Genomic DNA, 10,178 nt, shown 5'->3' with positions numbered 1-10,178 from the left:
ACCTCAAGGCGACCAAGGGCGCGCCGCTCCGCCTCCCCCTCGCCGCCGCCTTCAAGGCGGCGTGCGAGCGATTCCGCGAGGGCCGCGCCTCCTCCGCGCCGCGCCGCCGACGCCTCGCTGCCCGCCCGACACGCGCACGCCGCGCCTCTAGGCGGCTTCGCTTTTGGGGACCCCGCCGAGTACCTGCACTCGGAGCCCAACCACCCGCACCTCACCAACCCCGACTTCCAAAACTGCCCCGGCTGCAACCCGCCCGTCCACGGCGCGCCGCCGCCCGCCCCCCGCTCGGCCGGCAGGCCCCGTCCCCCCTCCTCATCCTGCCGAACTCCTCCGCCGCACCCTCCTCCGCCCTCCAGGCGCCGTGCTGCTGCTCGTCCGCTCGGGCGGCGTCGTGCGCGAGTACGACGGCGACATGGCGGACGAGTGGCTGATGGAGATGCGGCTCAAGCGGCGCGGCGCCGGCGGCGCCGAGCCCTCGCTGCAGAACTTGCTCTCCCGCGACGGCACGGCGCCGCCCCTCGTCACCTCGCGCCTCATGTCGCACTTTCGCGGGGCGGGCGCGTGGCGCGCGCAGATGGCGACGGGGGTGTGCGTCGCGCTGTCCCTGCTGACCACCGCCCTCGTGTTTGCCGAGTACACCTTCCCGAGCCTCCCGCCGAGCCCGCCCTCCCCTCCTCCGTGAGCGAGGAGGTTGTGCTCGGCAGAGGCGAGAGGGGAAACTAGAGCCTCCTCGTCGAGGTGTGGCGTGGCGGTGCCGGCCCCCGCCCCTCCTCTCTGGCGGCCTCCAACGCCCAAGCGAGCGGGATGCTTGTGAGACTCACCTCCTGTGTACTGTGAGAGCGCCCGCATAGAAAAAATAGTCATACGCACACCGGTCACCACGCGGCGCGCGCGGCGGTCACACCGCCGCGGGACTTCAGTGTTGGTGTAATTCTTTTTAAGGGCGAGTTTAAATTCTTTGTTAGTGCCACGCGCCAGTCCCGTATGTATGTATGTACAGCTTGTAGGAAGGTGAAGAACAGTCAGGCTCGGACTGGACACCAACGCGGTATGGGTGGACGCAAAAGACAGATGATGACGACACGCACGAGCGACACACAGACACAAACAAGCTCACGAGACACACAGCCAGCGGGCTGCCACACATCCTGAGTGGGCGTACACATCACTCAGGCCACGTCCCCCCTGTCGCCCCCCCCAGCACTCCAAGGTGCCAAGAGACAAACAACAGCACAACAACACAGACAGGCGACAGGGGCGAACGTGTGAGACTAGAGCAGGCTTGCTCCGCCTGCCCAGTGTTGTGCGAGGCAGCCCGGGTAAATTTCTTTTTTACATATCACGAAAAAAGCCGCGCCGCCGCCGCCCCACACCCGAGTGTGTGTACATGCACATGCAGCATTCCGACTCCGACACCGATGCGATGTCCGTGGCCTCGGCGATCGGCGAGGACGGCGAGGAGGACGTCTTTGCCGCTGCGGCGATATTGCCGGACGCGGACGGCGACGGCATCTTTGACCTCCCCGCGTCGCCGATGCCCGGCGAGGGCACAGCTGACTTGGGCGGCTTCGACGAAGGCGGCGAGGAGGGCGGCGAGGAGGGCGACGGTGACGGCGAGGGCAGCGGCGACGAGGGGAGCGGCGAGGGGAGCGGTGAGGAGTCGGAGGAGCGGCAGGCGGCGATGGTGGCGCAGCTGCGTGAGGCGCTGCTGGCGAGAGGGTACGAGATGCGCGACGCGCCGGCGCGGCCGGCGCAGCTGCCGTCCTTCGACATCGCCGGCTTCGCGCAGCGACTCGCCTCCTGCCCGCCGCGGTCGGTCGTCGTCCTCTGCGGCGCCGGCATCTCCGTATCGGCCGGCATCCCGGACTTTCGGTCGGCCCGGCCTAGAAGCGGAATACGTGTTCATGTATCCCAACTAGCGCCCGAGAGGACACGTATTCCGCCGTACTCGGTCGTATTCCGCTGTATGCACTGTATTCTTCTCCGTTGTACTCACGCGGTGCTCTCGAAGACGCTGCACAATACCGCCTTCGTGCCCTGAAGCTGGCGTATTCAACACTCAGGTCGCCCGGGACCGGCCTGTACGACAACCTGCAAAAGTACGACCTGCCGTCGCCGCAGGCCATCTTTGAGCTCTCCTACTTTCGCGAGCGGCCCGACGCCTTCTACCTCCTTGCGAGGGAGATGTGGCCCGACAACTTCCAGCCGACGCCCGCCCACCACTTTGTCGCGCTGCTGCACGCGAAGGGGCTGCTGCGCCGCTGCTTCACGCAAAACATCGACTCGCTCGAGGCGCGCGCCGGGCTGCCGGCCGACTTGACCATCGCCGCGCACGGCAACTTCGACGGCTGCCACTGCATCGAGACGGGCGAGCCGGTCCCTCTCGGCGAGGTGCGCCTGAACTCATCAGTACTCATTACTAGTTCATAATTAAGGTCCCCGCGCGGCGGGGAGGTGCGAGCGGCTCTCAGTAAGAGCGCGTGGCACGGAGCCGAGGAGGTCTCTCGAGACCCGGCGCCGGGGGTGGACCCGGCCCTCACTGAGAGCCAGCTCGAGTGGGGGAGCGGATTGACCCAAGCGTCGAGTATGCGCAAAGGGGTGGGCTTGGCCCCGACCCCGACCCCTGACCCCTCCCCCCCCCCCCCCTTCTCCCCCCTCCTAACCCTCGAGGTGCGTCGGGCGGTTGCGGTCGGCCGCGAGGGGCCGGGAGGCTGGGCGGAGCTGGCGCAGCGGTACGGCGGGCTCTGCAAGCCCGACATCGTCTTCTTTGGCGAGCAGCTGCCGGCTCGCTTCTTTGAGGCGGCCGAGGCCGACCTGCCTGCGGCGGAGGCGGGCCATCGCCCCTTATACCCCCTTTATACCCCCTTCATACCCCCTTACACCTGCCTGCGGCGGAGGCGCGCCATCGCCCCTTATACCCCCTTTATACCCCCTTCATACCCCCTTACACCTGCCTGCGGCGGAGGCGCGCCATCGCGGCGTCGGCTCCGGCGGGCGGAGAGGCGGCGGGGCCCCCGTCACGTCCGGCCGGTGTGCGAGCAGGCGCTCTTATACCCCCTTATACCCCCTTATACCCCCTTCATACCCCCGTCACGTCCGGCCGGTGTGCGAGCAGGCGCTCTTATACCCCCTTATACCCCCTTATACCCCCTTCATACCCCCGTCACGTCCGGCCGGTGTGCGAGCAGGCGCTCATCGTGATGGGCACGTCGCTCAAGGTGCAGCCCTTCGCGTCTCTGCTCGGACGGTGCCTTGTACCCCCTTGCACCCCCGTGTGCCCCCGTGTGCCCCTTGCGCCACTTATACCCCCTTTACCCTGTGTACCCCCTTATACCCCTTCGCGTCGTGCTCGGCCGGTGCCGCGCCCTCGCGCACGCCGCGTCTCTGGGGCCGCGTCTCTGAGCCCTCCTCCGGACACCCCTCTCCCCACCCACGCGCACCGTTGCACATTTAATGCCGTGGGCTCCTGTCGTTAGACGTGGAGACGCGAGGGTCGCCCCCCCTTGCCCCACCACCTCGTGTGTGTGGAGAAGTTTACCTTCCCTTACCTTACCTTACCCTCTCCCCACAGGTGCGGCCTCGCGACGCCGCGGCTGCTGCTGAACCGCGAGATGCTCGGCGAGGGGGAGGGTTGTCCACGACATGTCCGAGACATGTCCGAGACCTGTCCACAGGCGAGCTGCTCGGCGAGGGGGAGGGTTGTCCAGGACATGTCCGAGACATGTCCGAGACCTGTCCACAGGCGAGGTGTGGCGAGGGGGAGGGTGCGGTGCAGGACACGTTCCGTGACTCGTCCACGCCCGTACCACAGGAGAGCTCGTCGGCGAGGCGGACCCGATGGTGCGGCTGCTCGGGCTGCGCGACCCGCGCGCGATGCTGCACGGCGACGAGGCGAACCACCGCGACGCATTCTTCGAGGGCGACTGCGACGCGGGCGTCCTCGAGCTCGCCCGGCTGCTAGGCTAGAATATAGTAATGGAACATAATCATTTGAATGGGATGGAATGATATGTAACCCTCGAGCTCGCCTCGGCTGCTAGGCTGGGACGAGGAGCTCCGAGCGAGCATCCACGACCACGCCCAAGCCCAGCAGCAGCCGCCGCCCGGCCCGCCGCCGCCCGACCCTCCGTCCAACCCCGGCCCTGGCGGGCGCGTCGACGGGGAGGCGTCCCGCCAGGCGGCCGCCTGCCCGCCGCAGCCGCCGCCGCCGCTGGGGGCGGAGCCGTCGCAGCCGCCGCCGCCGGGCCCGCGGCCGCCCGAGCAGGAGCAGCAGCAGCAGCAGGATCAGCGGCCGCTGCAGCAGCTGGTGGAGGCGCCAGAGCCGCAGCCCGCTCCGCCCGACCCGGCGCCACAGCCACCACCGCCGCCGCCGCTTGCCTCGCCGCAGCCGCCGTAGCACTTGGCGCGCGGTGCCTTCCAGAGGACCCGGTTGGGGGGCACATGACTGGAGAGAAGATAGAGAACAGGCAGCGTCGCCCTTTGTAGTGCCCTCGGCCTCGCTTCCGGCGTGTTTTGAGCCAACCGGGCCAGACTATTGTGGGCCGCATTGTACTTTTGCTCAAGTGTCCAAGTGCACACACGCGCCGCCAGCGCCACACCAAAAGAACGAAAGATTTTTTTCCGCGCGGTCCCGCGGTCAAGTGAAGACTGAACCCACACGACTGAACACGGAAGTCCCGGCTATTTCGCGGCCCGGGGGAAAAGCCTGCGGCGCTAGTTTTAACCTATTAGAGTCTCTCGCTACGGCGCGCGGCGGCGGCGCACCCAGCAAGCTGGGGCCGCTCCTAACGGACTCGTCGCTGCGCTCCTCAAAGCTTAAACATTAGGCTTGGCATCCATGGACGCAAAGATAAGAAAACTACAGTCCATCGGACCCAGCAAGGAGCTCCCGCCCCCCCACGAGCCACTGCGAGTCCCCCGTGTCATCTGCCTTGGAATGGGTTGCAGCGCGGGGTTGCCGAGGACAAGCTCGAGAGTAGGGTGCCCACAGGACCCAAAAGAAAATAGCTTTCCGGCTCAAAAAGGGACGCACGAGGCAAATCTGATGTTGGCCAGTTCCAATAGGAGCGAGGCCTCTTCCGTTGGGGGACCGAGTACATAGGAAACGAGGGTTTCCCATTGTGACCCGCTCCAGTGCGAGCGTGACACTGCACTTGGCGCCGAGCGCCCGCGGCTCAGACCTTGTGCAGGCCACCCCTCGGTGGAGGCACCGGTCCGGACCGATGGCGCTCGGTGTGGAGCAAGCAAGACCCCCCCCCCCCCCATCGGCGCGCGCTCGCCATTCCAACGGGCGCCAGGAGCACCAAGAGGACTCCTCATGGCTGCCTCCAAGTGGGCTTCGACCGGCCTCGGCTGGGGGGGCGGGTTGTCCCGGCTGCGGACGCGTTCTGCAGCCCCCTGGGCGTGGGTCAGCACCCCAAAACTGCCCCTCGGCGGCATACAGCACTGCCAGCCAGCCTCTTCCTCCTCCTAAGGGCTGTACTATAGGCCATATTGCGCCGCCTCCTACTGGCAGCCGGGCGGGCGCGCGCCGCGGGCGCCTCGGCGCGCGCACGGCTCGCAAAGTTCGAACGAGTACTGCCGCCCGGCCGCCTCAAGGCTGCCGGGCGGCAGTACTCGCCTCGCAAGGCGCGCACCGGCTGCTCTGGCTGCTGCGCCGGCGGCCGCTGCGCTGGCCGCTGCTGCGCCGGCTGGCGGGCGGTACGGCCGCCGGCGGCCGCTGCACCCGCGCCTTCCCTCGCGGGCGCCGTCGCGCCGCGCGCGCCCAACTCTGCTGGCACACGGCACGCGTCGTCACTCAGCCGCGGAGAACAGGCGGTGCTGTGCGCGAAGCGCGCGCGATCTCGTACTTTTAAGGCTGGATCCGGCCATTCCAAGGGTATACCTTTGAGAATCCCCAGCGTCCCACCCTCCTAGTCACACTCTCAATATCTCGACTCGCCAACACGAAGTGCTGCGATCGGGGGTGGCCCATTTCTTTTTTCCTTTCTTTTTTTGGGCCCTGTGGGCACCCTATCGAGAGCGGCGTCGGGGGCGGCGAGGGCGGCGTGTATCAGCACGGACATGTCGAGGCCGACGACCTCGTCGGCGAGGCCGCGGGTGGGCGCCGTGGCGCTCACTACGGTCGCAATGAGGTGAGGAGGGGCCAATGGGGGCGGCCGCCCGTCCGGAGGGCTAAATTCAATGTGGAACCAGTCTATAAACGCTCGCATCGCATTTACGCGCCTCGTACCATCTGTCCAAGGAGTTGCGCCTGAACCCCTCAGCGTAGAGGGCGTCGCGTGCAGCCTCCTTTTGGTACACATAATGGGTTGCAGCGCGTCGGCCCCTGTCGACCTCGGCCCGGCAGGCCCGCTGCCGCGAGCGGTGGCTGGTTCGCGGACGTGCGACCCGCTCGAGGGCATCTACGAGAGTTTCAAAATCAGTGGTGGCCGCGCCGTGGAGTCCTTCGCCTTCACCGTACGCGGCGACCAATGCGCCACGTGGGGCTCCAAGTCCGGCATGAACACGTACACGATGCGAAATGGCGTGCTCCACCACCATCGCCACGCAGCGATCACCGCGCAGGTCGACGCCGCAACCCGCACTATCACCTGGTCCCACGGCTATGTCTCCCGTCCAGCGGCGGGCGAGATGCCGCGCTCGAGTGCCCCGGCGCTCGAGGGTCTCTACGAGTCGTTCCACATGCGCGGCGGTGGGGCGGTGGAGGCCTTCGCCTTCACCGTGCGCGGCGCGTGTGCCACCACCTGGGGCCAGTACAGCGGGCGCAACAACTACTCCCTCCACGGCAACGTGCTGCAGGGACCCGTGCGCTGCCACTTTCAGCCCGACGGAAGCTTTGCGTGGAGCCACCGCTATGTGAGCCGCCGCAAGGCGGACGATCACTTCCGTGCTGCAATTGAGCTTCCGATCGCGGAGGCGGTGGTCGTCACGGCCTTGCCGATGGGGTTGGGGACCACCGTGCCGATGGCTATGCCGACTGCAGATGCCACGCCGATAGCGAGGGTTAAGTGAGCGTGTTTTCGTCTCGTCTCGATTTTTTCTCCCGAGGACTCCTCTCTCTGAAAAACCTGGAGTGCTCCCCCACAGTGCGCGCAAGCCCGGCACCTCCCGCTCACCCTCTCTCTCCGGACGCCGTGTGGGCGCAGATCGCATGGGGGTTCGCCAAACATGTGGACAACCATGCCGAGGAGCTCCGGAGCAACTTCGCCCACAGCACGAGGGAAAGAAGAGGCGGCTCCTTGAGCAGCGTGTGTGGCGGGTGGGCGGCGCACTACGGTACACCTCGTGTTAGGCCGCCCACTGCATCCCCTTACTTGAGAGTCGGTCACCTCAGAGTGGTCAAAGGTCAATTGGGCCACAAGAGGCGTGCCGTCCAATTTTGACCTTTGACGTTTGCTGCGAGAGAGCCGAGAACCGAGATAGCCCGATAGCCCGAGGCCTATCCTCGCATAAGGTGGGTAGCCTAGCGCAAGAGGTCACATGCAGGTACAATACCTTTCCCTGTCACACCTTCCTAAACCTACATGGGAGATACAACAAGGGGCACCTACAGATACAATTGTATCCGGCCAAATTCCAGATACAATGCAGATACAATGCCAGATACAATTGGTATAAAGTAGAGTAAAAGTATCTCTTAAGTGCCGGCACGAGGTGATGTCTCATCACACCGGGCTCTCCAGGACATGAGATTCCCCAGAGCTCCGTTCGGGCCCATATGAAGCTTTAATAGCGGGAATTTTTGTACCGGCTAGTCCGTACATATCATACGAGTAACACACATGCGAAACAGACGCCCATACACTTCATACCTTGCCCCACGGGCGACCTCTATGGTCACGGTAGCACAGTCGTCGCTGTCCCAAGGACTGCGTCTCGAGCTTGAGCGTATCTGACTTTTACATGGTACAGCTCGAGGAGTTATGCCAGTCTCGCACGAACTGCAGGTCCTGCGCCGCCAAAATCGGGCCCGGCTCAACTACCACCCACTCGGGCTCGCCAAGCGGGACGCGAAAGGTATCAAAATCGGTATAGCCCATGCCGTCGCTGCCATTTCCGACGGCCAGGTTCACCATTTTTGTCATCGCTGGCATCAAGTAGCATTCGCCCGCTGTGTGGAGCTCATCCGGCATACCATCAGCGATGGTCATGACTGCGCCGCTGACGACGCACACTGTCTGTGGCCGCGGGTGGACGTGAATGGGAGTGCGGTACCCCCGCGGCCGCCCTGGAATCCACCAGTTGACGAAGCACACGTCATTGACCAACTGTGCGCTGAGTCGCGTCGAGTTTGTGGGAATCGGGATGCCTGGCGGGACCCTGCCATTGATCTGATCGTGTGGCTCTGGAACGAGAGCCCGCCACTCTGCCAAGGAAAAGGGTTTTGAGCCGCTGGCCCACGGCGTGAAGCCGAGACCAGAGAGGTCGCATTCGGGGCAGCTGCTGGTGCTAGCAAATAGAGGCGAGCGGCTTGGCACAGCAGCGAGCCACGCCAGCACAGGCATCGTTCGTGCCTACTCTCTTGCCAGAGGCTGTCCGCTTCGCAAACAACTGTCGGATTCGGCGCTGTACACTTCCGAACGTCGTCGCAAAGAATTCTAGGAATACAAGCCCCGTCGCAAAAGAATCTTAGAACAAAAGAGCGAGCACGCGAAGGCTCGCGTGCCCGTCTGCGGTCTGCGGTGAGAAATAGCCGAGAGGCTACAGGTTTATTTAACGTCCTATCCAAGGACGGGGTGCCAGGCCACGTGGAGGTAGTCCGCGCACTGGACGATGGGCGTGTCGTCGGGAGACGGGTAGGTGGAGGGAGGGTTATGCTCGGGTCCAAGCGGCGCAACCGCTTGTTGATGAACAGCGTGACACTGCACTTGGCGCCGAGCGCCCGCGGCACAGACCTTGTGCAAGCCGACCCTCGGTGACCACGCCGGTCCGGACCGTGGGCGCTCGGTGTGGAGCAAGCAAGACACACCCACCCCCCATCGGCGCGCGCCCGCCCTTCAAACGGCCGCCAGGAGCACCAAGAGCTTGGAGCACTTGGAGTGCAGGGTCATTAGCCTCACATCCAGGGCCGGGGAGCTAAGAGAAGCGCACCCAGCGGGCCGGATGATGGCCCAAGTTTAGCAGGCAGATTCGCGAGCACATCGGCGATGAGACACACCACGCGATCGCCGGCGCCTTTTCGACGACCAACGCCGGCGCGCGCGCGGCCTCAGAGGTGACGCTTATGGCGGCGATGGAGAACTACTTCTCCTTCGGTTGCAGGACCATGTGCGGCATCCCCTCCATCACGCTCACTGGGACGCTCGAGGACTGGCAGCGCTCCGTGCGCGCGCCGAGGCGCTTGGGGAGAAGATGATGCCGGAGTTCCGCGACAAGTGGATGGCGTGCCTGCTCCCAGTCCTCGATGAGTTCGTCAACAGCTACCGCGGCGAGGTCAACTTTTCGTTCTGGCAGACGATGGTGAAGCTGCGCAGCACCGCGGCGGTGGCTCGGGCTCGCACTCTTTCATCAGCGGCTGGATCAGCATCCTCTATCCCTACCTCGCGAATGGCCAAGCCAACATTCTCCGGCCGTGGGCGGAGATGTTTTTCCACGGCCCTGAATCGTCCGATTTCCCGGCGACGATCTCGAGCGTGCCGTGCGACTGGGAGTACTTCGGAACGCAGTACGACCTTCACTTCCACGCCGGAATCATCGGCTTCACGCAGGACAGCGACACTGGCTCGCTCGAGTCGGTTCTCGGCTGGTCGGCTACGCACGATCCGAGTTCGGATCCCGAATCGCGCCTCGCCTATCTTGAGCGCGAGATCGTCGAGATCCGCAAGGCCAAGGGCCACCCGCCGAAACCAGGAGGGCGAGGAGGAGGGCGAGGAGGAGGGCGAGGAGGAGGGCGAGGAGGATGAGGAAGGCGACCGGAACGCGGCGGTGCGCATTCGCACGATGCAGCGCGAGGTTGAGCAGCTGAAGCGCGCGCTGAAATCGACTGCGGACGCTCCTGACTTGCTGACCCCTCCCTTAGTGTCGGACGCAAAGAAGCCTTGTGACGATGAATATTCGGACGATTTCGGTTCGGGGTTCGCCGACACAGCGCGGCACTCATGTTCTAGTACGAGCGGCTCAAACGCCAAGAAGATTATACACAAACGCTCCCCCGCCCTCTACGCTGCCTGGCGCAC

The 10,178-nt window shown here is 65.1% G+C and overlaps 4 protein-coding genes across 4 annotated transcripts; 3 read left to right on the top strand and 1 right to left on the bottom strand.

Moving 5' to 3' along the window:
* On the top strand, nucleotides 1-868 carry EMIHUDRAFT_471450 (hypothetical protein; the record flags this gene model as incomplete). The annotated part of the gene is made up of 3 exons (XM_005791090.1): nucleotides 1-81; nucleotides 152-301; nucleotides 357-868. Coding segments are annotated over 3 exons (598 nt in total), but the record flags the coding sequence as incomplete, so codon positions are not given.
* Nucleotides 869-1,393: 525 nt separating this feature from the next.
* Nucleotides 1,394-3,966, top strand: EMIHUDRAFT_122167 (hypothetical protein; the record flags this gene model as incomplete). Its single annotated transcript, XM_005791089.1, has 7 exons — nucleotides 1,394-1,872; nucleotides 2,064-2,391; nucleotides 2,671-3,030; nucleotides 3,189-3,247; nucleotides 3,572-3,644; nucleotides 3,743-3,764; nucleotides 3,812-3,966. 7 exons carry the CDS (start codon nucleotides 1,394-1,396, stop codon nucleotides 3,964-3,966), a joined length of 1,476 nt encoding a protein of 491 aa, XP_005791146.1.
* Nucleotides 3,967-7,901: 3,935 nt separating this feature from the next.
* Nucleotides 7,902-8,507, bottom strand: EMIHUDRAFT_251676 (hypothetical protein; the record flags this gene model as incomplete). The annotated part of the gene is made up of 1 exon (XM_005791088.1): nucleotides 7,902-8,507. The coding sequence occupies one exon, from the start codon at nucleotides 8,505-8,507 to the stop codon at nucleotides 7,902-7,904; it is 606 nt and encodes a 201-aa protein (XP_005791145.1).
* A 719-nt stretch (nucleotides 8,508-9,226) lies between these two features.
* Nucleotides 9,227-9,967, top strand: EMIHUDRAFT_251675 (hypothetical protein; the record flags this gene model as incomplete). The annotated part of the gene is made up of 3 exons (XM_005791087.1): nucleotides 9,227-9,325; nucleotides 9,477-9,748; nucleotides 9,955-9,967. The coding sequence occupies 3 exons, from the start codon at nucleotides 9,227-9,229 to the stop codon at nucleotides 9,965-9,967; spliced, it is 384 nt and encodes a 127-aa protein (XP_005791144.1).
* Between the last annotated feature and the right edge of the window lie 211 nt (nucleotides 9,968-10,178).

Source organism: Emiliania huxleyi, assembly GCF_000372725.1.
Source record: "Emiliania huxleyi CCMP1516 unplaced genomic scaffold EMIHUscaffold_1152, whole genome shotgun sequence".
NCBI lineage: Eukaryota > Haptophyta > Isochrysidales > Noelaerhabdaceae > Emiliania > Emiliania huxleyi.
Note: the sequence above shows the minus strand (reverse complement) of the source record. Positions and strands in the feature narration are given on the sequence as shown.